The 27,093-nt window shown below is 45.6% G+C and overlaps 1 protein-coding gene across 1 annotated transcript; it reads left to right on the top strand.

Annotated features, from left to right (window-relative positions):
- Window positions 1-1,265: 1,265 nt before the first annotated feature.
- LOC148053668 (E3 ubiquitin-protein ligase RBBP6-like) lies at window positions 1,266-25,809 on the top strand. The gene is given in 18 exon segments (XM_087772904.1): window positions 1,266-1,431; window positions 3,812-3,911; window positions 5,594-5,632; window positions 6,300-6,336; window positions 9,326-9,370; window positions 11,738-11,826; window positions 11,945-12,041; window positions 12,877-13,016; window positions 13,894-14,066; window positions 15,411-15,514; window positions 15,963-16,321; window positions 18,054-18,150; window positions 18,231-18,309; window positions 18,403-18,460; window positions 19,639-20,001; window positions 20,363-20,464; window positions 21,355-23,088; window positions 24,228-25,809. Coding segments are annotated over 18 exon segments (5,364 nt in total).
- Window positions 25,810-27,093: the final 1,284 nt, after the last annotated feature.

Genomic DNA, 27,093 nt, shown 5'->3' with positions numbered 1-27,093 from the left:
AGCTCCTGTGTCACAGTGTGGCTTGGTCTGGGAAGGCAAACTGAAAAGCACGCGGTGGTCACAGGCACTTCTGTTCTGATCATGGGAGGGAGTCGCAGAGGTGTCGGAGGGGCTGGGATGCTGGCGTGATCTGGGTAGTGCAGGGGCGTCCTTTCTTCTTCAGAGTGGGGGCTGTCCTTCTCCTCCTTGCAATGAGCTGGGTCCTTCAGTCCTGCTGACTGAACCATGACTGAGCAGTATCCAATGTCAACTATGTATATCTTAAGAAAGTTCATGCAATCTCATACTCTAAAGACTACTTGGTGCAATAGTTAGGGAATGAGATTTTCCTAACAGTCCCTCCTTTTCTTTTGACCATCAGGGTCACACTCTACTCTTCATTGTTTTAGTCATAAGTCGAGCGCATAAGGTAATGCAACACTGTAAACAGACATATAAATTACAAAGCAATACAAGATAGTGAATACAACCACCTAAATCCTTTCAGTTCAGAGTCTTCTACCTAAGTCTGAGAGACAAGAGGTTGACCAACGGCTTCATGGGCTTCTTTGACTGAACTTCCCAGAAATGCACCCAAATACACTCAGACACCCTGAGATGTCCCCTCCCTTCACTGGCCCTGCGGCGCGGGCAGCCGAGCGCCACCCGTCAAAGGCCGCTGCATCTCCCCCAGGCTGTCTTGCCCTGGCTGGCTGGGGGGGACAGCAGGGACACCAGCGGCCACGTGACACGCGGGGCGGTGGGTACGGTGTGCCATTGTGCGTGCATGGTGATGCGCTGACCGCTGCCCCTGTGGTTGTTGGCCGGGAAACCCCTCGGCGGAATGTTTGGCTAGGGGCGCCCGAGTCGCCATAGTGAGTGGTTGGGCCGAGGTGCGCTGCGTGCAGAGAGAGAGCGGAGGCTGAGCCGGGGCCGTGGGGGCCTCTCCCCGTCATCCACTTGCCCGCTTGGACTGCGAGGAGGAGCGGGCGGGAGCTGCCGCCACGGCCCATCTCGATCGCTGAGGGCTGTGGGCAGGGGCGTTGCAGGGGCGAGGGCCGGGGCCTTGCAGCACCACTCGGCCTCCACCAGCCGAGTCTGCCTGAGGCCGGGGGGCCTGGCCGTGGTGGAGCGCTGTGGCCTCTGAGCGGCCTTGAGCTCAGCCCGTGCTGCTTGCCCCGGCCCCCTCGGGGGGCCCTTCCCCGCGCTGCCGCAGGCCCTCTCCTGGCGCGGAGGCTGCGACGCCGTCTGCTGCGGCAGACGCCGTCGCGGAGCAGGCACCGACCATGTCGTGCGTCCACTATAAGTTCTTTTCCAAGCTGAACTACGATACAGTCACCTTCAATGGGCTCCACATCTCCCTGAGCGACCTGAAGCGCCAGATCATGGTCCGCGAGAAGCTGAAGGCGGCCAACTGCGACCTGCAGATCTCCAACGCCCAGACCCAAGAAGGTGGGTGGGGGTGGTGGGCACGGGCTGGGACGCGATAACAGGATTCTTCTTTTCCACACCAAAGACATTGCCATTCAGATAGTACTGAGCATCATTTCATCATTCATTTCTAATCATTTTTGTTTTCTCCTGCTACTATGTGTTATCAGGGCAGTAGTGAAGTTTTATGGCAGAACATTTATGGTGAACATATGGAAGAAATGTTCTCAGAGAAGTCATAAATTCTTTTCAATCTAATTAATGGTGCTCAGACATTAGAATGGTTCTCAGAGATTATCATGGTTTCGTATTACTTAGTATGATATTTCAGTTTGGTAATCTGCCATCTTGGTAAGTTTGCAGGTGATTAAAGACTTTGGGCTGTGATTTTTCAGAAATAAAAAGACTTGTAAAACATTTTCATTCCTAAAACATTAAATTTCTTCCCCCTCCCCAGGTAGTTCTATGACACTCTTACACCAGTCTTTTCTTTCACATGTGAGCTAGTGGGTTTTTTCCTCTTCCTGTTTCATGTATTAAACAGACTAATATGTGTGCCGCGGAAAGTGTAACTTCAGCCCTATCCTTTATAGTGGTTGGAGCTAAAGCTTGCTGTTTATCTACACCCGTTGTGCGTGTTCAAGTTGACCGCTGCAGGCTTGCAGCATTTGTGAATCAAAGCATTGGTTGGTGTCCTCAGATATAGAGTCTCTTTCTAGGAGAGGTGCTGCCGCTTGCAATCTTCTGCAGAACCCCCGCAATCCTCAGTTGGGCACAGGCGTAGCAAAGTCCTGCCTGTTTGTGGAGCCGCTGTTGCTTATCGCGTATCTCTGAAATCGAAATCGGGTGGTTTGTGATCTGGACCAGGAAGAATATTCTGCACGGCTCCGTTCAGCAGGTCAAAACCTTGAAGCTTGGGGCTTCGAGAAGTGCAGCTGGCATGATCTCCCCGTTCTTTGTCTGGGCCTCAGTACTGTCGGAGCTCCTGCTCCATCAAAAGGCCCCAGGGCAGGCCTTTCTTGACAGGGGGCTGTGCAGTGGTGAGATTTTCCTTTGGAGAAGAGCTCTAGGGGTTGGTTTCAGGCTATGGGACTTCTGGAAAAGCTTCTGGTTTGGTCATTGGTAGTCCTTTCTAGGACTAATACACTGAAACATGGAGCGTAAATTGGGAAATAGTCCTATTTTGTATGTGATCACTGAGCCAAACCACCCTGACAGAGCTTGACTGGGTATGCAGCACCTTTGGTTTTCAGACCATGGTTCTGATTCGGTCTGCAAAGGTAAGGGCTTTTGCTATTTAAAACCGTAGGCAGATTACAGGGAATGGCTGCTGATAGTGCTTTAACATATTTAGTCATATCCAGCTTGTGGAAGTGCAATACAAAAAGCATTCTCATGGAGAGATCTTTGCATTTTAAGCTGACTCAGTCCCAGTGTCTCAGGCAGTTGGTTTTTTGTTGGGGCCTTGTGTAAAAGGTCAGAAGGCTTTCCTCCTCTTCAGCAGACTGAGCTGGTGTGAGCCAAGGCAGAGCATGGGTAGTTTCAGGCACACGCTGTTTTGGAGAGGCTTTCCGAGGCTGCCTTCTTAAGGAATTTCCTTGGAGTCTCTGCTCTGCCAAAAGTGAATGGAAAGTATTCACGTTCCTTTGGTTCATTCAAACGCGATGAGTAGCTGAAGAGGGGAGATACCGCGTTAGTTGGAGCCCATTCTGCCCTGCTTTGAAAGCAAGCTCAGAAACCACCCAACATTTCTGTGATCCACATTCTAGACCTGCCAGCCCCGTTTCCATTTCAGTGTAAGGAGCAGCTGAGAAGTGTGGCTGTTGATGGATGAAGCTCCAAGAAATAGGCAGCGATGGCAGGCTCTCTTCTGTGTTCTGTGCGTCCTGAGCGCCAGCAGCGTAGGTGAAGCGTTTTTAGTTAACGGCTACTGAAGCAATGGCGCAGAGTTTCCATGCTTTAGCGCAGCGCCTGTTTTGTTGCAGGGCAGGCTGGTGAGGCTTTAGAATCTGGTTGATGCAGGTGAGACTTTGCTGCTGTTTGTTTTTCTCCAAAGAGCTGCTGGGATTGGAGCCTAAGAGAAGCAAAAGCCACTTCAGCTAGGTCAGGAAAGAACCTCCTGCATTAGCAGGCTCTCCTTTAGTGCCCCTTGGGCCCATTTTGCTGTTGGCATTCAAACTATTTTAAAAAAAGGAACAAGCTTGTGCTGCTTGTGTTTGGTTATCAGACCTGAACATTTCTTGAACTGTACTGTGTGTTGAGATGATAAAAGCGCGATGTTACACAGGAGATTTTGCTTTGCTATCTGTGAGGGGATTGTCTGAAGTGCTGTGTAATTAGCTACTAATACACCTTCTTAGGAACTGACTCATGTTTTTGTCTGTATTTCTGTTGTTTGCAGAATACACCGATGATAATGCCCTGATTCGTAAGAACTGCTCGGTCATCGTGAGAAGAATCCCTGCTGCAGGAGTTAAAGCTGCCAGCAAACCATACGTGCTGTAAGCATCCATAAAGCATTGCATTCTTTGTTGGGGGTTTCAGTGTGTGAACTTTTTCATTGCTCTTAGTTTACAGAGGCATTCCGATGGTATCTTTCTTGTGAAAGCTGCTGTTAGTTTTGGTTGTAATGGGGTCAATTTTAAGGTATCTGTCCCAGAGCAGACTTACATTTTCCGACCTGCTGGGACATTGGGTTCAAGCTCCCCCAGTGGTAACTTTTAAGACGGTTTTATTGGGTTTGTTCTTGGGGTTGATTTTTCTGAGAGCCAAGCTGTAGATCCTGTTTCCTCTCCATGGAGAGATTCCTTATTGTATGTGTTTGCTTTGATGGCTTTTATAGTAAAGACAGATAGGCATTGTCTGTGTGTAAACTTAGAATTTGTTCCCATCTCCGAAGAGTCTGCTTCTCGGGGTTTGACTCTTCCTTGCATTTGGGGGGGAGGGAGGAGGGATACGGCAGCTCTTCCTACCCCCCAAATCTGGGGCTTTTGCGTGCTAGCTCTAGAGGACAGACCAAGGGTTGCCAGCTGGCGAAGCATGCAAACAAGAAGTTCCGTTCAGAAGTGATTCCTAGTAGTTTCCTAAAGACAATGTCCGTTTCAGGCAAGAGAAAAACAGCAATATCCTAAAGTATATTGCCTTTGGGGCGAGTCCGATGAAGGAATAGTTAATCCTTTCCAAACTTGAAACTCAGTAAGCAGTTTAGCACAGTCCCAAATGTTACTAGTTATCTTTCTAAGTCTGTTTTTACTCTAAGCTGATATCGGTGCCCCAGGTTTTAGTTCTGTATTCCTAAGATTTACGGAGGACAGAGAACCGGGCGTATTGATTACAATGACAGCCATTCAAATGCAGTCCCGACTACAGGATTATTGCTGTCATGTATGTATTCATACAGTCCAGTTCTATATTAGCTGCACTGGCATTGTTTGGAGGGTCCTGTTTGCCAGCCTACTGAAAGATACGCCTCTCCACCACAATTAGTTGCTATTATTAGCTTGGGGTTCTGCCCCGTCTTTCTACTGTTGGTTCTCAATAAATAGACTGATGAGTTACAGTGTGTCTGAACCGACAGTACAGCAGCATCCTGGTACCCAGGAAGCATTTGCAAGCAAAAACCCCTGAATTTATGTGGCTCTGCATGTAAACTTTGGGCATGTTACTGCCGGTTGTTACAGTGCTCTCAGGCGCTACCTGGTAATTCTGGACGCCACAGCGTTGTGCTTATAAACACGGCCTTGTGTTGGGGGTTAATTTCAATGCGTATGCTTAGCGCCGTCTTGTCAATGCATCCTCCGTTTCGGGTTGGATGGCACCCTCTCCTGGTATTGTAATGCTGCCCTAAAAGGAGAGGCGAGATGCTGCTAGCATCAAAGATCAAATAAATGCCTGCATGTGGGGATGAGGAAAGAACGGCACTTTCTATTTGTACTGAAATTCCACAGCAGCCTTTGAATTGCCTCTGCTCATGGGACACTTTGGAGGATGTATGAATTGTTTGCTAACGCTATCAGCGGTTGCATGTCTGATCCATGATGAGTAGCATGCAGGTACAGATCAATGAGCGTGTGGAATCTCAGCAAGTTTTCCAATGTAATAAATATTTCCTAAACTATTGTAGCGTTTTCAGAATTATCTTAAAGCAAGTTCTGGCAATTAAGACCTTTTTCTTTGGTTGCAGGACTCCTAAATCGCACAAAGCCCTAGGGACTGCTTTCAGGTGACATTTCTATTACTATTTTTCGTCAATATAGCATACATAGCACGGTTAATATTTTGGCACTTTCCTAGCTAAATCTGGTAGATATCTGAGCACAGGGCTTGGGCTTCCACAAAGAAACCCTGTTCTAAAGCCTCTGCTGCTGACAGTTTTGGTATTTCTTTGTCAGCTGGCTGATTTTTTTAACATAAGTGCACTTGCACTTCAAAGTGTCTAGACTGTCCCTGTTCTTTCTTGGAAACTAAAGTGCTGTATCTGGTGCCTATTTGTAACGCTGGGGGCACACAGATTGGCTCAAGTGACCTTTGTGTTTTGATGGCTGATTATGGAAGAAGACAGACCTGTAGGACAGACTTGGTATTTTTGATACTTCCATAGCAGAGACAAAACACCTGAGGACTCGCTCTTGCACTGCTGTGTTCTATAGCTGTAAGCCTAAGAGTAATTTGTGACCAAGTAGAAATGTGATTTTGGGTTTGTTTTTTTTTAGTTGCACTGCATGTACCAAGGGAGAACAGTTTGTGTATATGAATAAATTTCCACATTCACGAGAGTATCGGGACATAATGTTTAGATAGTCAGGTTTTATAATCTGTTTTCAGTACTTGACGTTGGGTACAAGTGCTTTCTTTGAAGTTCTGATCACCTTTATTTCTTCTTCTAGAAGAAGTCGAACTGAGCCAGCGAGTGGCCCATCAAGAGCGGTACGTAAAACACAATCTCACACTTTTTTCTACACGCTGCCCTTAATTCTAAACAATGCAGCTTTGTAGTAGTTTTCCAAACATTAACTTAATATCTTTTCCAGTAAAACATAGCATATGTTGTAAATACAATGTCTTGGATCGGGCATAGTAAAAACTGAGTCATGCCATTATTTGCACAGCTCTGATGTGAACGTTGGTGTTTGTGCCCAGTAATGCATTGTATTTCGTACTGAGTCTGCTAGAACGTTTCCTGGATGACTTTGTGTTGTACAGAGGACGTGTGATCGTTTTTAGATCATGTAGGTTCAGGGTTTGCACAACTGAAGGTGGTGCCGTGTTCTACAGCTGGCTGCCTAGAGCTGGCAAGATGTATGTTTGTACAGCGTGTGGTGTGCTTTTTGTTTCTTTCGGGAATAAAGCACTGGGAAGCTTGCCAATTGTTGTTGAAGAGTAAAGCAGCAAAATTGAAATGAGTTAAGGTTTTTTTAAAAAGGATGCAAAAGAGCTTACACTTTGAATATTTCTTCCTTGTCTTGTCTTATGTTAGCTGTCATTCTCCACTTCCACATTTGTGCTGCTGCCCTACTGTTACTAGGCCCAAAGCAAGCAAGTGGATCCTTTTTGACTTCGATTACTCTTTCAGGAACGGCAAGGATCTCTAGTTGGTGTTTGTCCTTCGAGGCTGCAGAAATGCAGAGAGCCATGGCCGTTGTTTTAGCACCGTCAGGCACAACTGTGATCCTTCCTGGCTGAATTTTTAGTTTGGCCAAGCTCTCGGGGTGGTTTTAGGAAAGCCCTGTAATTTCACTGTAGCGATCCACCAGTGAGATTAGTCTTTGCCTCCTCTTTTCTGTCCCCTTTCCCACTTGCTTTGTGTTAGTTTCCGTTGAGTCTTCTGTTTGAAATGGGAGTTAATACCTGGTCTGTTGATTTGGGGGTTTGGGGTTTGTTTGGTTTGGTTTGGTTTGGTTTGGTTTGGTTTGGTTTTTTCCCCAATTCTTCTGCAAGCCTGTAATCTTAGGGTTGTAGACAAGTTTCATGGAGATGTTGTTTCTTTGATTGGAGGGACTGGCAGGAACTCCTTCAGTAGCAATGTCAAGAAGAAAAAAAGACACAGGAATGTCGGATCATTGGAAGATGGCCGTTGGGCAAACGTACTAAATAATGCATTCATTCTCTTCTTTGCTGCTTTGGATAACTGTTTAGTAGGAAGGAGTGCTATCAGCTCTTTTAAGAAATGGGTCTGTTGCCTGCAGGCCGTATAATAACTGCTTCCTCAAACAACACAAGAAGTAATGAATAGTTTATGAACTGTTGTGCTTCAGTTCCTGGTCAATACTAGACTGTTTAATGCCAGGCTCCAGTCGAGAGCTTTCCTAATTTCTTGTTTGCTTCTGAAGAAAGGCAAAAGGATAGGGGTTGCGCCTGCCAGGAGAGAACATAGGCCTGTTTCTCCACATGTGAAAAAGAGTGGCACATGGAGCGTGAAGCTTCAAAATGCTTGATCAGACCTCCTTTTTCCCCTAACTAGGTACAAACTGTTCTGAAAAGAAGGCAAGTTGAATCTTCTGGTCAGACTTGCAATGGAAAGAAGGTCTTTTTTTCCAGATCTGGTGTTCCTCTCCAAAGGCACGTTTTCAAGGACTTTTGAGTTGGTCAGACAGTAATGTTGTATGTGCTTTCCTAAACGTACGGAGAAGGAATGATTAACTGGAGTGAGGAATCATCTCCTGCGTGTTGATATTTTTTCCTCAGTCTGCTAAAACTGCTCCCTTGAATTCTTGCACTGCATTAGGTAACAAAGGACAAGAGCTTTTTCCAAGGAAGGGTTTTAATCTCTCCTCTGATCCGTTTAGTGACCTCTTGAGGAGAGCTGTTCAGTTTACGTTGTGAAATTTTATTCTACGCTTTTGAAGAACTTAGGACATAATGAGCAGTGCTTCAGGTGTCTTTCTAATAAGGTTTTCCTAGTGTCAGCTAGACTGTGGCTTGTGGCATCATATAATTCAATACAGGGGAAAAGGACCAAGAAAAGAGGGACCCTTTTTACGAACTAGTGGCCTGAGAAGTTCATTGCTGCAAGCTGTTCCAGTAGGTAGCTGGGAGGGAGGAGCGTGGTTGCAATGGAGAGAAAATGTACAGGGTTGTGCTCTGAATCCATGTTTTCATCATCCTTAAAAATTGGTTTTGGCCTGATAGCAAGGAGAATCATATTAAATTCTCACGCTTCCCAAACTAATTTGGATCCTATGGCCTGTGGTCTAATGCAACACAAAAAACGGTTTTTCTCCGTTTTCATAGGCTACTCTGTAATGGTCAACAGCTTTATTTCAATAATTGGAGCAGTTTATTTTTGTCTAGGCAAAGTGGTGGTTCCTTGTATGGCCGATGTTTTGGATTGGTGTTCTTCTTTGGGTTTGGTGGGGTATGGTGAATATTTTTAAAGTGATGGACAGGAGGGGCAGAGTTGATGTTTCAGGGCTGATACGCCTGTGCTTTCTTTTGACGGGCAACTGTACTGTGTTCATAAACCCAAACCGTGTGCATTTCTACATGATGAGACGTTCACTGCTTAATTTACAAACTACACTGAAAAGAAGTCTCCTGTAGTGAGGCTTCCTTCTCAACTAAACTCAAGTATTTTTTTGCATCCTTTTGAGCTGAAAAGTGACAGCTTCCTTACCCGTTCAACTTTGAAGCAGTGGTGAACTTTGGACAGGGGTCCTTCTCTGAGATATTCTGGAGCAATGAGTTGATCGCAAGCGGGTTTGGTTCTTTTAGTTTCTTCTCATCAACCACATAGGCACTCTGAAGCTGTCATAGGCTTGGACTTTGTGTTGAGCAGATACAAATGAGACTAGGTTAGAAATGCCTCTTTGAGTGACACTCAGAGGACATAGCGCAGGCTCTCAGGCTACAGCAGAGGTTAACTATTGCTGTGTTTTGACTGTAGAACTTGAATCTGTGTTTCATTTTTTGTGAACAGATTGACGACTCTTCTGCACCTATTTCTCTGGGCCAGCTTGCTAAGGTAGGTACATATTCTTGTCAAATCCTTAAAAAAAGAAGTGTTAGCTTCGTATTTTTAAATCTTCTACCGTGATCTATAGCTGGATGACGGTTGGAATGTGAACAAAACTTCAATTGAATTTTTAGTAATTTAAAGTATTTATTTGAACTTTACAATGTGTGTCTATTTTGGTACTCTCCTGTAAAGAGGAGTTGCCCGTTTGGGAAGATCGAAGGGGAGTACCTTCTCAGCCTCAACATAATGCTGCAGTATTACTCATCTGCAAGACACAAAGAAGCAGCGCTTCGGAGTCCGTTTACCGTTTTTCATATGTTTTGTTAATTTTGCGTTGGAGACTAACACACTTGTTACAGAAGAATTGAATTGACTGTAAGTTATGGCCCTTTCAAGGGGGTTTGCAACAGCCAAAACAGAAGCGTTTCTGGAACACGGACAATTGCATGGCTATTTCTGACTTTCTAGTCCTTCTAGTTCTAGATGCATTCTGTGAACGCTGCACAATTTCATCAATTGCAGCATCTATACAGTGGACAGCACAATCGAATCTGTTTGAATGCAGACTGTGTAAATTGCGTCAATGTACCTAACTGTCGAGAGGAATATGCCAATGCGCATGTGTGGCGTATTAGCAGATGGGCCCTTCTGAACCGGTTGTAATGCCCTGTGTTGCTATGGAACTGCTTGGTGGTTTTGCTCAAGCAGGTGTAACTTTGTCGGGGAAAGCACTAGTGATGGCCCTTTGGGACAGGCGTAGTGCTAGCCAATTGAATTCCTAGTCTTCAAAGTTAGAAAGATCAGAGAAGGCAGGGCTTAATGCAGAGGAGCTGGTTCTTTCTTCTGAAAATACAGGCTGGAGTTCATTGCCGAGAAAGAGAAATCTCTTCCCACGGGTCACTTCTTCCCTCTCTTACTGCAGAAATTAAATTGTGTACATTGGGGGGAAAAAGATAAATTTGTTTGGAAGGCAGCCACCAAAAGAAATTGGTCTCCATTGGTGCTGTCTCTGAACGTGTCCTTGGTTCTGTAACTCCTGTGAAGTTTTACTCTGAAATGGGAAAACCTGTCCAAGTAGGGCACACATTGAAGCTTTGGAGAAAATTTAAGTATTTCAGAAAAAGACAGGAACATAGCATAAAGCAGCTCAAAACTGTTGCTTGCTCTGACCTCTTCAGCGCAGACTGGCTTAGCATGGAGGCAATGTGTTAGCAGGTTTCTGTTTTATTATTCCTATGTATGACATGCTCTATTTGAATTTTGGTCTGTTCCTGGTAACGTTTTGTGGGTTTTGGGTGTGTTTTGCAAACTGTTTGGGTTCAAACAAACGAGTCGAGTATCTGTAAAGTTTTCTGCAAATGTTAATGATTTCATAGATGTCGATCTGCATTATGTTACTGTTGAGAAAACACTGTGTATATGAAACAAGCATTTAATAGAAGGTTGAACGGGGTTGGTTGCTTTTGGGAGCGAATGCATCTAAAAAGAAAAGCAGGAGTGGTTGATCTGCATGATCGGTGCTTGAAGGTCCAGATCATTTCCAGTCACTCCCTCAGGCCCTGCTTGTGTCTGGACTGGTGTGTAATAAAAACATCTGAGCAAACACGACTTCATAAAAATCAGCTGCCTTCAGTAATTCTGGATAAGGTTTATATTATGATTTGTGTGTTAAAAGGACACAGTCAACTGGAAAAAACCTGCAGGTTTTGCTTGCTGCAGTTAAATCACTGAATATGAAGAGGTTAGCGGGGGGACACGTGCAGCTGGGACTGCCTACAGCACATCGTGGTCAAATTTCCACTGACAGGAATCTTTTGTCTTGCTGAGGGATTATAAAAACCTTGATTCCTTTTAATGCTTCTGTGTCTGAAGCTGAATTTCAGCCAGCAAAACCAGCTTCCCCGACTCTTGTGTGTCCTTTTACTGCTGCGAAATGTAAATAATGGTACTTGCCTGCATCTTTCTCAATGAAATGTCCAGTGGCTGTCTTCTGCTTCCAATAGTCTGGGGCTTAAAAATCAGTTTAAAAGTTCTGGAGAGTGTAATTTTTCCTGCGCAGAGCTGCAGTCCGCTTGGAAGCACATTGGACTGGTTCCAGGAGTCTTTAGGTAAGGTACAAAGCGAGGCCAAGGTTTGGAGTGCCCAAGAAGGCTCTTTTCAAGTAGGTTTGCAGGCCCAGAAACCCCCTGCAGTGGCGTAAGGACTCCCCAGAGCATCTTCAGCACGGCTCTGTTTTCTATCAGCGGCTGTTTTCATGCAACCTCAGCCCGCGTTGTGCTGCTCTTTGCAGGACCGGGGGAGTGGTGTTGTCTTTGGCCGTGTGGGCTGAAATGTGTTTCTAATGTGTGTGTCCAATAATTGCCTGTTGAACAGACTGCCAATCTGGCGGAGGCCAATGCTTCTGAAGAAGATAAAATCAGGGCTATGATGACCCAGTCCTGCCATGAGTATCATCCAGTCAAGTAAGTGTTGATAACGTCCAATCTGTTCTTTGAAGACTATGGAAAAATGGTAGAGATGTTTGTTTTAACAAGAGAGACACACGCATACCTTCTTCTTTTTTTCCCAAAAACCTTTTAGTTACATGAAGAAACCCTTGGGTCTGCCTCCACCATCATATACGTGCTTCCGTTGCGGACAAGCTGGCCACTATATAAAGAACTGCCCAACCAATGGGGTAAGATTGAGGGGGACTTCTGGTGTTCCTTGGGGTTTAATTTTTTTACCTTGGCAGTTCCCTAACAACTACGTGACTGCTCATCTTCAGAATTGTTTCTCTTGGGGTGAAATATAGAGGTTGTACGGCAATGTTGCAAAGCCCTTCAAAATTCAAGGGAAACCTGGAGTTGTAAATGTAAAATCTTATTTTTTCCAGGTCGGCGGCATTAAATATGTCCATAGATCTTTCTCTGTGAACTTTCATGCATATTTCTATATATTCCCATATCATTGGAAATGTTTCTGGGTTTAACTCTTTTGAAGGACAGTTCACAGTTTTTAGTATTTCGTATAAACCCAAGCTGTTTCTGTTGACCCCACCTGTTGAATATTTGCCTGTTTTAATGTCACAAGCCTCTGGGTGAGTATGCATGCCATTTAACATTGGTCCCTGGCTGTATATGCATGAGGTATGAACTGAACCTTCGTATACAGGTGGTGAATATAAGTTCCCCAGTGCCTGGCCCAGAGCACTGAACTGAGCTCGCCCTGGGAATTGCGCTTTGGAGGAGGAGCGGGTTTGTATGTCTTCTGAGTGGAGGGCGGGCTAAGGGATATTTCACCCTTAAGGAACCTGAAGTTAAGCCCAAGAGTGTCGACGGCGTTCAAAACACTGCTCAAGCCTTGGAACACCCTGGCTATATTCATTTAGGAGAATAAGTATTTTAGTCAAGCAACCCTATGTTAAGTAAAAGGAGAGGATTAAAGGCTTTTGCTGCTTAGAATAATGACGGAAATGTCATTTTAAGTGTGGGTCTTACGATGAGCTATGTTTGCCTTTCTTTTCTTAACAGGGCAAAAATGGTGAGTCTCTTCCCAGAATGAAAAGGAGCACGGGAATTCCACGGAGTTTCCTGATAGAGGTGGAAGATCCCAATACAAAGGGTGCTCTGCTAACCAACACTGGGACGTATGCAGTACCAGCTATTAATGCGTAAGTAGGGAATTCATTGGACTGACCAAAAAGCGAACGAGAGAAGCTGTGTGTAAATGTCTGAGTGGCCACGCAACCAAATCGGCCAGCCTCTGTAATTGCGGGGGAGGAAGCATTGTCGTTGTATCCGAACCTTAAAATCTGTGATACTTTCTAAGATTAAGACAGGGTGGCCCTACTGCTCATGGCCCTGGAAGCTGGTTAAACTTGTGCTGTGCTAAGAATCTGTATTTCTGCAAAATATTGCAGTAGTGTTGACAGTGGGAGTTGTTCTCTCTGAAAGCTCGTTTTGCTGCTGGTTTATCTTTCAAAGGCTTCTTGCAAAATGGAACCCATCGCCGTTGCACTGAGATTTCCTCCCCCTCTGGCTTTTATCCAAGCTCACGTGTGAAACAGGCTGAAGTTTCCCTGTTGCTATAAACTCAGAAAATCCTGCCGTGGGCTGACAAGAGGGGCTGTTATGAAATGCACTTGGTAGCACTTCTGGTTTTCTGTCGTGGATCTCCTTTTGTAGAAGCTGTAACACAGGCTGCCCTTATTTATAAAATGTAGTTACTCGGAGACTCACTTCATCCTGAGCCTGCAATTTACCTTCACCCGCTGGCAAAGGAGAGGTGGGATTCATTTCATTTGAGCTACTTTCTTAGTTGATCCAATGAGTGGGAGAGTTCTGCAGAAGGAAAATTGTTCCCCGCTTCCTCTTCTGGTGTTGTGCCTATAGAAAAGCAGTGTAAACGAGATGCCTACGTCTTAGAAGGCTAGTGTGGAGCGAGGAGAATTCCACCTCTTCTCTTCCTTTGATAAAATGCTACGCTTGGAAAAGTTTTCCTTTCGTCGTCTTTCACTTTTTTCTTTTTCCTTCCCCACCCCCCTCCAGGGAAGCTTATGCCAGAGGGAAGAAGGAAAAGCCGCCCTTTTTACCCGAGGAGCCGTCCGCCCCCTCCTCCTCCCATGATCCCGTTCCCGAGGAGCTGCTGTGTCTCCTTTGTAAAGACACAATGACTGATGCGGTTGTCATTCCCTGCTGTAGAAACAGCTACTGTGACGAATGTAAGTGTTACTCCCATGTTTGTTAATCCCCAACATCAAATCTGATCTTCTGAAAGCAGAAATAGGAGATAAGGGCATTACTTTGTTACCAGTTCGATTTAAGACTGAAGTATAGCCTGACTAGGAAAGGACTCTCCTTGTATTAAGGAAAAAGAAAAGGCAGAAAGCTTTTTCCCCTTTTTATGTAGCTCGTTAAATCTCTTTACACGCGTGTCGTGGTTTAACTCCAGCCGGCAACTAAGCACCACCCAGCCGCTCGCTCACTCCCCCGCAGTGGGATGGGGAGAGAATCGGAAGGGTAAAAGTGAGAAAGCTGGTGGGTTGAGATAAAGACAGTTTACCAGGTAAAGCAAAAGCCACGCACACAAGCAAAGCAACACAAGGAATTCATTCCCTCCTTCCCATGGGCAGGGAGGTGTTCAGCCATCCCCAGGAAAGCAGGGCTCCATCACACGTAACCGTTACCTGGGAAGACAAACGCCATCACTCCCAACATCCCCCTTCCTTCTTCTTCCCCCAGCTCTATATGCTGAGCATGACGCTGTATGGTGTGGGACAGCCCTTGGCTCAGCTGGGGTCAGCTGTCCCGTCTGTGTCTCCTTCCCACTTCTTGTGCCCCCCCAGCCTCCTCGCTGGTGGGGCGGTGTGAGAAGCAGAAAAGGCCTTGACTCTGTGTAAGCGCTGCTCAGCAATAAGGAAAACATCCCTGTGTTACCAACCCTGTTTCCAGCACAAATCCAAACCATAGCCCCCCACTAGCTACTATCAAGAAAATTAACTCTGTCCCAGCCCAAAGCAGCACCATACGGAAGGACGAGTCTGAGAAGAGTGCGTAATTGTGCAGGTGATCCCAGAATTAGATATTGACTGCATTTAGTTTGTCCACAGCCCTTTCTCTCCTACAGAATTTTATAGCCAGCTCTGGTGATTTGGTGTGGTCTGCAACAAACGGATAGTCAGGCATTGAATCCGCCTTCTTCTCCACGGGAGAGCTGGCTAAAACCTTCAGAACTCAAACCTCCTAATGTGTTGAAATGTGTTTTCTTCATTAGCCTTGAGGTTAGTGACTTCTCACTGCACTAGCCAGGGGAAAGAAGATCAGTCGGAACATCAAGGCCCAGCCTCCTCTACCTCTTCAGGTGTTACAAGAGTGCAGTATCAAACTGTATAGTTACTGGCTGCATATTGGAAATTTTTTACACTGTTGAACATTTATAGCTCCATGCTCTCAATTCAAGACCATATTCACCCATTAACCACACCCTTGTGTTTATAATTGATTAGACCCCCAAAATACTCCTTAGGTTGGCTAAAAGCTGTTTTGATGATTCTGATGATTCACAGGTATTAGAACAGCGTTACTGGACTCTGAGGAACACAGGTGCCCCACATGTCATCAAACAGACGTTTCTCCTGACGCTTTAGACGCCAACAAGTTCCTACGTCAGGTAACACGATGACTTTTACGTAAACTGTTGGTAAGAAAAAGTCTATTTTTCAAAAGCTGAAAGGGAAGAAGATATTCATTTACCTCTCCTTAAGCAAGGCTAAATGGAGTAAGGCTCAATTTACTTTTCAAGTACGTTACCTGTTGTGACAGAAGCTTACAACTCTTTAGAGACAATCCGGCAAATTCAGGTCACCCTTGTGTTTAACAGGCTTGTCTCACTTTCACATTCAGGGCTAACCCTGGAGTACTTTAACTACAGCTACTCTGAGTTGCCAGTCATGAATGTCAGTGTTCAATGGGATGTGTTCAGACATCTGGATGTTGCTTTCTTTTAGGACTGATAGCATTTACAGGAATACCCAAGGAATTTTACTCTGTGCAGGCTTTTGTTCGTCTGTCTACTGAAGTTTCTTATTAACTTTTTGTAAATGCTTTCCTGCCTCTAGGCTGTGAACAACTTCAGAAATGGGACTGGCTACACAAAAGGGCTCCATAAGCAGATTCAGCAGCAGCAGCAGCAGCAGCAGCCGCCACCGCCTCCACCTCCACCACCACTCCTGAGGTAAACAACAGCTTGCAACCTGCAGCCTCTGCTCTGGCCAACAATTTCCAGCCAGCGGGAGCCACTCCTGAGTCCATTGGCTTCTCTGGCTTCTCATTCTGTTGGTGCTTTGTCATCGTTGGCCCCTGGTCAGTCATCTGGGGCAGCTGGGCTGCCAGGAAATCCGCCTTCTGTCCTTGTCTCTGATCTCCCTCCAGCAGTGTCCCTCTCTCTCCGTGCTGAAAAGCCAGGTGGACCTTTTTGGTAAGGAAATCTGTAGATCAGCACGACTATAAAAGACACCAAGATGCTGAAGTTACTTGAGCTTCTCAGCTAGCGATTTCTATGTCATTAGTGACAGTTCCAGAGAACTGTGGAAGTTCTGGGTTTGGTTTTTACTTTGAATGAGGACACTTTAATAATTTGGAAGCGTGGCTCATGCAAGAATTTTCTCAGAAGTATTTTTGCTTGGTTCTCTTATCAGTCATTCAGTACGCGTTGCCCCTGAAAGAGGCACTTTTGTTCCCCAGGAGCCCTTGGAGTTTAAGTGGCTAGCAATTCCTAAAGTAACCATTGGGTTATGTCAAAGCTTCTGGAGTGCATTCATTTCTCTTTAGGACTGAGGAAATAATCATTTCGTGCAAAGTGAAAAAGCCCAAGGAGAGGTAAAACTGACCAGGTGTTTTGGCATTATTTTTTTCTACAGTATTTCTGTCATCAGTATTATAAGCCAGAGTCATTCGCAGTAATGCCGTGTAGTCAGCGCCGCAGGCAGATTTGGATAATAATAATTTGAAACGGTGTAAATGTGAAGTCTTTACAAACATTTACCAACAAAGTCTAAGTTGGCAAGCCAGTGAAGTGGTCTGAAAGGACATGGAAAATCTGTACTGTTGTTGAGGGCTTCTGTCCTTTCAATGTTGTGCCTGGAATGCAAATAGCCACTCTGTCCAGAAGACTGTCAGGCGCAGCTGTAGCAGTGACTACAAAGGTCCCAAGTCAAAAGAACCTCTAAGGCAGCCTCTGAGCCAGCACATAAACGTTTCCCAAGAGAATTTCAGTTCTCGCATCTTCCACGACTGAGAGTCAGTGTCTGGGCTATACGTACGCCAATCCTTTCATGTGCAGCCAGCTTACTAAACTATTTTTCCAGTGAGCCCTGGCAGCCAAGAGGGCAAACTGCATCCTGGGATGCATCAAAGGCAGGAGAAGCAGCCAGTGAGAAGAGGTCATTATCCTGCTGTATTCAGCGCTGGTGCGGCCTCCCCTTGAACACGGTGTGCAGTTCTGGGCCCCAGAATTGAAGAAGGAGGTGAAGGTCCTTGAGTGCGTCCAGAGGAGGGCAAGAGAGCTGGTGAAAGGGCTGGGAGGAATGTCCTCTGAGGAGCGGCTGAGGACTCTGGGTTTGTCCAGTTTGGAGAAGAGGAGGCGGAGGGGCCACCTCATTGCTCTCTGCAGCTTGCTGCGGAGGGGACGTGGCGAGGGAGGTGCTGATCTCTTCTCGGTGGGACCCAGTGATAGGACGTGTGGGAATGGTTCCAAGCTGCGCCGGGGAGCCTTAGACTGGACATGAGGAAGCCTTTCTTTACCGAGAGGTTGTTCAAACCCTGGAACGGGCTTCCTGGAGAGGTGGTCGATGCCCCAAGCCTGTCAGTGTTGGAGAGGGATTTGGACAATGCCCTTAATACCATGCTTTAACTTGGCCAGCCCTGACTTGGTCAGGCAGTCAGAGCAGGTGATCGTTGTGGGTCCCTTCCAACTGAAATAGTCTAGTCTCTTCTGTTCTATTTCTCCTTAAATGCCACTAGTCCAAACAGCCTTCTCGTCAGTGCTTCATTTGGAATCGGCCAACTTCCCATTTGGAAACCTGGAGAAGATTAGTTTTTCTTTTTTTTTCCCCATTTACAACAGTCAGCCTTTTCTCACTTTGGACTTTGTATTTCAAGTAGCACTTCAAAACAGCGTTTGAATAATAAAAATTTGGGTTTTTTTGTAGTGATGCCGATACCGTTCTACCTCCTGCTGCGCTGGTGAGTGCTGCTGGGCTTTCTAAATCTTCCTTTCAGTCAATCAGCAGTTTGGTGGAAGAGAAGGTAAATTTTATTTCAACATGTGCAGTGCTGCTTGTGTTTTAGCAGAGCTTCTTTTCCAACTGTTTGCATTTCTTCACAAGGGCTGTCGGGTTCCTGGAGTAAGACAACTGGCGTTACCAAGTCTTCTGGGCCCCCAAGGACCCTCAATACACACAACTGGTAAGCAACTAGAACTTGAGACTTTCTTTTCAAAACTTATCTTCAGATCAACTGAATGGGGTTTTTTTCTTTTTCCTCTCTCCACACCAAAAGGTCATCCCAGGAGAGCCAGCCCAGTTCGCTCAGCAGCTGGCAGACCAGGCTGGGAGCGGTAAGTATGCCACAGAAATTCCACATATTCCGAATTGTAACCTGTTAAACGAGGCCATAACACCTAAGTTATACAACAGCTGATTTCTAATGGAATAAGTGTGCACAGATAGTTGTGGAGAATCCAAGTGGTAATTCATTTGTAAATGGCTTCATTTGAATTGGCTTTAACAAAGGGGATCTGTGCTTGCAGTAAGAGTATTTAAAAGAAAACTCCAGCAGATGATTGAGAAGAGGACTCTGGAAAATGAACACTTTGTGAGGAAACCATAATTACCTATAAAAATGAAATAGGATTAAAGGGTGAGGTGGAAAGCCACCCTTTTGATCCCTGGCTGAATAGGGCTGGAGAAATTGATTTCCCCATAGAAATCCGCCTCCAACCTTCTTTTTTACCAACCTAGTTGATACTGATTGCGCAAATTATTGGAAAAGTCAACGCTGTTTTGTGTTATTTATGACAATTTTGAATGTCTTCAATTTAGTCCTCTCAAATAGCCAAGCTGCTTTCTCTCAGTTGGAGAGAGAGAGGAGTCTGCTTTCTCTATTAGTGCAGTGTCAAGTTAGTCCTTCCTTTTGGTACACATTTGTTATAGATAGATTGTAAGGGGGCATTGTGTTCATAATACCTTAAAGATAAATAAAAGCAAAACCCAGGATCCCTCCCACAGATTGTCTACAATCTCAAATTCAGTAAGCAAGAAACTAACGATTCAGGGACAAAAGCAGGCCAAACACATCCTCATGAGGCAACAACATAGGAGGCTTATGTGGAAAAAGTTAAAAGAAGTTGGAGAGAAGATGAGTTCATATTTGTGCAGTGCTTTGAAGATCAGAAGTGTGAAGTATTGACCATATCAAGGAGTGGCAGAGGAGCGGTGGGCGCTTGGCCCAGGGGAGATGGGAGTCTCTTTTAAGCATGGGCAGCCTCCATCCGCAGTCGCAAGGCTGAGTCTAAGGAGAGAAGAGTGAGGGAAGCGTTGGGGCTGGGGATGTGGAAGGCGAGTGTGAGGATCAAGAAATGAGGGCAGTCTCAAATGAACAGAGAGCAGGGAGAGAAAGGCTTAAGTTGAGAACAAGAAGCGCTCGCCACCGTGCTCCCGCTTCCTTCGCTTTCCTCTTTAAAATTGGGGCCGAGTGTAACAAAGAGTGACACATGTTTTTGGGTTTCTTTAGAAGTTCAACTCGAGGACGCCCGCCTAGCGAACGTACCCAAAGGACTCAGGCCCCAGCACTCCCACCATCAATAGCCATCTTTGTGCCTGTGCCTCCACCTCCCTTGCATCCTCCACCACCCCATGCCCTTCCTCTCCCACCGTGGGCACCACCCCCCCAGTTGCCTCCTCAGTTTCCCCCTGGTCAGCCTCCAGCTGCTGGGTGCCCTGCCCCCCCTCCAGGATATCCCCCAGCTCCTGCCAACAGGTCGCCAGCTTGGGTACCAACAGCAGGACCAACGGCTCCTTCAAATACCATCCCAACGACACAAGCACCTCCTTTACCTAGGGAGGAGTTTGACAGAGAACAACAGAGACCTAAAGAGGAGTAAGTATTTGGCTCAATGAAGTTGCGTTGGTTTTCATTTTTGTATCTCTTTCGATAGTATATCGGGCTGCACTTACACTAAAGTGCATCTGACATAAGCAAAAATGACCTAGTGTTTTTTGCCATATTCTTTTTCATTGCAGGTGCTAACCATGCAGAACTAAACCCAGACAAATGTCATTCTAAAGCTTTCCCTGAAACTTCTAGGCATTCGAAACTGGCTTTGCTTAACTAGGATGTTCACTTTTTCAATTTGCATGCAGTATACATTTTCTGCTGTCGGCCAGGGTTTGTTTCTTGATGTCTTTTTGTAATCAAGGTCAAACTATCACTGTAATCAAGGTCAAACTTCTTTTAACAGGGAGAAGAAAAAGTCCAAGTGTGATGAGTTTACAAAGGATTTTGGTAAAGAACTGATGGAATATAAGAAGATGCAAAAGGAGCGTAGGCGATCGTTTTCCAGGTAACTGCTTTACACGTCCGTAATGGAGAAGCGGGTTGTCTAGAAGAATCAGGAGGAGTTCGACTCCACCTCTCCATCGTCAGATGGATTGGACGAGTCAAGGGATCCGCAGCGACAGGAGTTTCCTATGTAGGTTCCTCGCTCCAATGTGGCCGAGATTACAGTTGACTGATAGTTATAATTTGGCAGCAGTTGTGAAGGAACAGGCGTCTCTTTTCCTAAAGCTTCTCTGCAATGACATCCTTCACCTCCTGACAGCCGCGAGGGGCTAGAAACTGAATAGGTGTAGTTGCTGGATTTTCTGCGTCTCCCTCTTCTGATTGTAACCATTACCTCAAAGCACTTGAGAAGAGAGAGATATGTGAGAGAAATTGTCTTCCTTTCCTCTTTCGCTTACCTCATGTGGATAGAGAGATTTTGAGCTGGACTGCAAACTGGGGGCTTTCACTAGTGTTTTGTTGACATGGTTGAATTTTCCTTAGGAATTAAAAGATCAGTCTTGTTTTAAGGAAATCTGCAATTGGTGAAGGACTTTGAGAGGAGGAATGAACCTATGTGGAATAATGTGAGATGGTTCTTTAAAAGATAATACAAGAAAAACTTGTGAAGACAAAACTCAGGGTAGCTGATGTTTTCCCTCCCCCAAAATCGCCTGGGCGGGAGTCTGAATTACTGCATTACTCTGTTAGTAATGCAGTAGGTAAGCAGAAACTTTTACGTATGATCAAGTTCTTCAATTTGCAGTAGCATTATGTCAGCAGCTGAAAGCAGCTTTGGCATTAGCCTGTGGAGAGGAAAAAAAAACCAAACCAAATTTGGGAGGAAAAAAACTGGAGAGAGTGACTGTTTTGAGTTAACTTCATTTTTTTTGTGTGTTGTGTTTTTTTAAGGTCCAAGTCTCCCTACAGTGCTTCATCTTACTCGAGAAGTTATTATACATACTCCAAGTCAAGATCAGGTTCTTCCCGCTCTCGCTCCTACTCTCGATCCTTTAGTCGTTCCCATTCTCGTTCCTGCTCACGATCACCACGGTATTCAAGAAGAGGCAAAGGGAAGAGCCATAAATATCGTTCTAGGTCAAGGTCACGGGGTTATCACCATTCAAGGTTAAGAAGATACCGTTCACGATCAAGGTCTCCAGTATTTAGAGGCCACTCTCCCACTAAACGGACCGTACCTCGAGGGGAAGGAGGAAGGGAGCATTTTAACAGATACAGAGAAGTTCCTCCACATGATATGAAAGCTTGCTATGGCAGATCTGTTGACTTGAGAGATCCATTTGAAAAGGAAAGAGACAGAGAATGGGAAAGGAACTCTAGAGAACGGTACGAAAAGTTTCACAAGAGCTTTGCTGTTGGCACTCAACCTCCGCCTCCAGTAAACAGGGGGAACTTTTCTCCGGATAGGTTTGGTCCGCCTGGGACCAGACGAGAGAATTTGCCACATGCTTGGGGACGCAGGGAGGATTATCCTGGTGGGCAGAGCCACAGAAATCGTAATAGAGCTGGCAATTACTCTGGAAAACCTTCTGGAAGAGAGAGCCGTGACATCAGAGATGCTACAAAATCCAAAGAGCAGGAGGTGGAACATCCACTGGGAGATGGCCAAGGAAATAAAGAGAGAAACCCCCAGAAGAGAAGAAAAGGGGATGAGAACGAAGGATTTCCCAAAGCTGAGTTGTTAGAAGGTGCGAGGAAAGCCAAAGAGCCAGTTCCAGCAGCAGATGTTGAAACGGACTCCCTGTTCATGCTCCCAAGCCGAGATGATGCCACCCCTGTGAGAGATGAGCCTATGGAAGCAGATTCTGTTGCTTTCAAACCGGTATCTGAAAAGGAGAAAGAAGAGAAGGAGAAGGCAAAAGCAAAAATAGACAAGACAAAGCGGAAAGCAGAAGTGGCTGTTCTGCCTAAGAAAGACAGTCTAATCAAACCAGCTAAAGCTTCCCAAGAGGAGGTGGACACCGATCGTGAAGAATCTCCTGGAATGGAACCTGCTGTGAAAAAAGTGAAGGAGGAGTTGCCAAAGACAGACAACGTTAAAACCTCTTCCTCTCAAAAGGCTGAGAAGGCTCTTGGTTCCCCACGGAAAGTTCAGCCCAAAGTTACCAAAGATCACCCAGAAACCAGAGCAGCCAAGGAGGAAACGGCAAAGAAAGACCATCGAAAAGAAAGCAAGTCGGAGAAGCCCTCCAACAGAGAGGGCAAGTCAAAAACACCTGCTGAAAAAAGCAACCCCTCTGATGCAAAACCTGAGCAAAGAAAAAGAAAAGTAGATGAAAAGGTTGCTGCAGAACATGAAGCGCCTTCCCTAAAGGCCTCTAAACCCGAAGCTGCTGAATCGAAAAGACCACCAAAGGGGAAGACTGAGCCTGATGGTGAAAAAGGAGAGCAAACTCCAGAAGAGGATAAACCTGCTTTTCTTGACAGCCCCGCCAAAAAGATTAAACTTAACCAAGAAACTGGCAAAAAGGTTGTGAGTGGAGAAAATGTGCTACCTGCAAAAGAACCTGTTGAGAAACCTGAGCCGAACAGCAGCAAAGTTAAACAAGAAAAAGCAAAGGGAAAAGTGAGAAGCAAAGTAACGGCAGCTGATGGATCTAGTGCAACTCCGGTAGATTGCACCAGGTACCTCATCTTTTCTTTTCTTTTCTTTCTTTCCTCCCTCGCCGCCACAAACAAATGTAAAATTCTTTATGGTGACTAATGAAAGGAACAGCTAAATCTGTGCTAAATGAGTGAATAATCTGTGATCTTTCCTGCTAAGCTGTACTTGGGTCAAAATCCAATTTTGTGAAAGAAAACAAGCAGTCTGTACTGCCCAGACAGCTAATAAGGTTAATTCATTGAGGACGTGTTTGACCCTTACTTTGGGGACTTTTCCCCCCCCTTCTTATTCATTATATGTTGACTCTTTGAGGAGTCCCCTCTAGGTCTTCCTTCAGATCCAGCTTACTGCTAAAGGCAAGGATAACAGACATGTCTATACCAGGCAATATTTTGCCTTTTTAAAATTGCAAGGTGCTGTAATGATCTACTTTTGTCAGCATGAGATGAAAGGATACCTTGCAGAAATAGCAGCTTGGTTGCCAATATCTTGTACTGCTTTGAGCTTTGAGCACAGTGCCGTCTTGACACAGCTACACTGCTTCCAGCTCAGTGCCAACTCTTTTGGCACTTACCTTGGACATCTCTCTTCCCTGTTCCATCGTGTGACATGGGAAAAGAAGAAAAGTGATCTAGTGTGAAGCTGTTATTACGTACATTTCAGCGTCTAAAGAAGCAGGACAGCGCAAACTCAAACCATTTCAGACGTCCCTGGAGACTTAAGATCGTGTCTTGATATTCTAAAAAGCTTTTAAAATGTACATTTTTCTGAAGAAGAACACTGGGACGTGAGAATAAAACTGTGGTTGTGTATACCTCTCCCTAATTGCTTGCTTAGATGTTGAAACAAGAATGTATACCTAGTTTATCTAGCATTGGTAGAAGCAGGACATGAAGGAATTCCCAGGTCAGACAGTCCCCAATCTGATAATCTCGTGTCTTTGTTAACTAAATGGAGAGGAGGAAGATACTAAATTAACTGATTGCTCCTAGTCTTAGCTAGTGGACTCATCCTTTCTCTCGTCTGTTCCCTTAATGGAACATCTTTTGAAAAAATACGGAAGATTTAGAATGGGAACAAAAGCTGTTTTCTAAACTGTTAGAAAAGATGGCGGCGCGTATATCTCACCCATGGTTAATGTCAGCTTTTTTCCTCTTAGCACTAGTTCTACTGGAGGAAGCCCCGTTAGAAAGACTGAAGAAAAGCCAGACACAAAACGAACTGTCATTAAGACCATGGAGGAGTATCATCATGATATCACAGCCCCTGAGGAAGACATCGTTATGATGATCCAGGTCCCTCAGTCAAAGTGGGATAAGGACGACTTTGAGTCTGAAGAGGAAGACATTCAATCTACCCAGGTGCTCGCAACCGTAGGAAAACCTGCTAATGTTATACAAAATGCGAGTGCTAAGCCACCAAACCCTGTAAAAGAGAGTGAAAAAGAGACGGAGCCTTTGAAGGAAAGACAGAAAACTAGAAAAGAGGTGAGTTATGAAAGCTCCCAGCATGACGCAAAAAGTTCAAAAAGTTCGATGTCAAATGAAGAAGGAAAAACCAAAGACCGGGATCATTCTTTGTCAGACAAAGACACCTCTGAGAAGAGAAAGAGCAGTGTTCAGCAAGAAAAAGACCCCTCAGAACGTGCAACCGAGCAAGGAGATGGAAAAAGTATTTCCCAATCTTCTGAAGACGGCAGATTTTCAGAGAAGCCTGATACTGGCCATGGATCCGCTGCTAAAGACTTTCCTCCTAACCAAGACAAAACTTCTGACCGTGATGGCGAGAGAGATTATTCTAGTTCCAAGCGTAGAGATGAAAAGAGTGAATTAGCAAGGAGAAGAGAGTCCCCTTCTCAAAACAGAGAATCTACGTCAGTCCAGAAGAGTAAGCCGAGAGACGAAGGAGCAGAGCTGTGCGAAAAGTGCACTGGGGACGCCAAAAGGAGCAGCTGCAGCCCTCCGCCTGAGCGGCAGCAGTCTGATCCCAAAGCTGCTCACGATTCCAAGCGTACGCTGGAGGAACCCAAACCTCTAGATCAAAATGCAGGAGAAGAGAAAGAGAAGCACGTACCAGAAGTAAAGAGCAATGAAGAGCAAGAGCCAGGCGGTATTAAAGCACCTTGGAGGGAGGAATCGCCAGCTGTAAAACATGAGAAAGAGAAGGTGACTGGACAAAACAATCAAAGTGTTGCCCAGCCTAAGCCTCAGGTAAGCAGCTCCTCGCCGCTCTCTTCTGATCGAACGCAAGAGACTGATGAGGCTGCGTTTGTACCAGACTGCAATGAAAGTGACAGGGAGAGTAATGTATCTGCAAAAGGCGAGGAAGCGGCAGGGAAAACTCGTGACGACCCAAAGGAAAAGGCTGTTGATAAGGTGAAAGAGGATACAGCAGCACCTGCTGCAGCTGACCGGCCTGAAGCAAGGCGAGGTCCAAGGCAAAGCAGTCCCAGCGTTAGGCGCAGCCGTAGCCAAAGCCCTTCTGAGAGTCAGACTGGAGGCCACAGGAGCGGTGCCAGGTCAGGAGAGAGGCAAGACAGCAAGAAAAAGAAGAAGAAAAAGGAGAAGAAGAAGGACAAGAAGCAGAAGAAACACAAGAAGCAGAAGAAACACATTGGACATGAAAGGGAATTGGAAAAGAGCCACAAACACAAAGACAAGAAGAACAAATGGAAGAAGAGCAAAGACAAGGAGCAAGATGACCAAAAAGTGAAATCTGTCCCTACACAGAATGACAGATAATGAAAAAAGACTTAATTCCCCAGTCATCTGTATTAAATTTTGTTAAAATGTGCACGAATTCAAGCATTGCAAATGATGACATGAAAGACCCTGCGTTGCACTGCCACTGGATTGTTTGATTTTTACATCGGAGCCATAAAAAGCGAACATTTTGTACAGAATTGTGAGTTGTGACCACGTCACATGAAAGGCGTTGCTGGGGCATCTGATTTTTAACCACCGTGAATTAGTTTGGCTGGAGTTTTCTGTCCTGAAAATTTTCCCAGTTGAATTTTCTTTTAATTGCCTGGCAGAAGCAGCTGGTATCAGTTATAAAAGATCAGCAGAAGGATTTGCAGAATACATTGCAGCCTTGTTATGTCACTTCTTGATTACAATAAAACGTTTTCAGTAAACTAGGCGGTGTGATGAGCTTTTCAGTGATAGCTGAACGTCAGCAGAGCAAAGCCTGGTGACAGAAAACAGCCACCAGTAAAAGCTTGCTGGTAGCTGACACGTATGAAAAATAACATCCACGGGTTTCATTTTGCAAAGAGCGGCAGGACTTTCGGTCTTCTGAACGGATGCCACGTGGGGAGGCGCTGCCGAGAGGTAAGCCAGCAAAGGGGAAAAGAATTGGAAGGTATTTACATATTTGTATGCAAAACCCTTTCCTTCCAAGAGGAAAACCACAGCCAAGTTTTCTGAAATGCAACCAGAAACGGAGAGCTAAAGCAGCCAAGACTGAATTAACCGAATGAACCACTCAAGGGTGCCTTCAAGTTAGGGGTCCAGCTTCGAGCTGGGGGTCCAGCTCCGACCCACCCCTGACCCCGAGGTGTCACCAAGGGTCTGCAGACATCAAGGAGAGCAACGGGGCTGGACCAGGCTGTGAAGCCTGGGCTGCTCCGATCCTGGCAAGGGGATCGATGCGGCCTGCAGCCCAGGCAAATCCTGCCCGTCCGTGATGGGTGTGCTCAGCCCCTTGACCAGACTGGCGGTGTTTTGGGGCAGGCTCTGGAAGAGGGAAAGGCCTGAGCCATGGCCAGGCTGTGAACTCCTCCCGTTTCAATCTGTTCTCTGAAAACCCACAAAGGAGCAGAGGGGCACAGTGAGCGTTGATGCCTATGAGCTTGGAACACCAGTCATGCGATGGGCACAGGAATAGCGTGTGGCTTTTCCAAGCCTCACTTACCAAGGAACAAAGAACGTTGTGGGTACAAAGAGTTGCCTCCATACCTTTTCCATCGCATGTAATTTGACTACGAGCCAACCACTGTATCCTATAAATATGACAGGCTAAGT

Source organism: Nipponia nippon, unplaced genomic scaffold, assembly GCF_047370975.1.
Source record: "Nipponia nippon isolate SJK-2023a ecotype South Korea unplaced genomic scaffold, ASM4737097v1 scaffold_38, whole genome shotgun sequence".
NCBI classification, from domain to species: domain Eukaryota; kingdom Metazoa; phylum Chordata; class Aves; order Pelecaniformes; family Threskiornithidae; genus Nipponia; species Nipponia nippon.
This window is presented reverse-complemented; position numbering and strand designations above follow the sequence as displayed.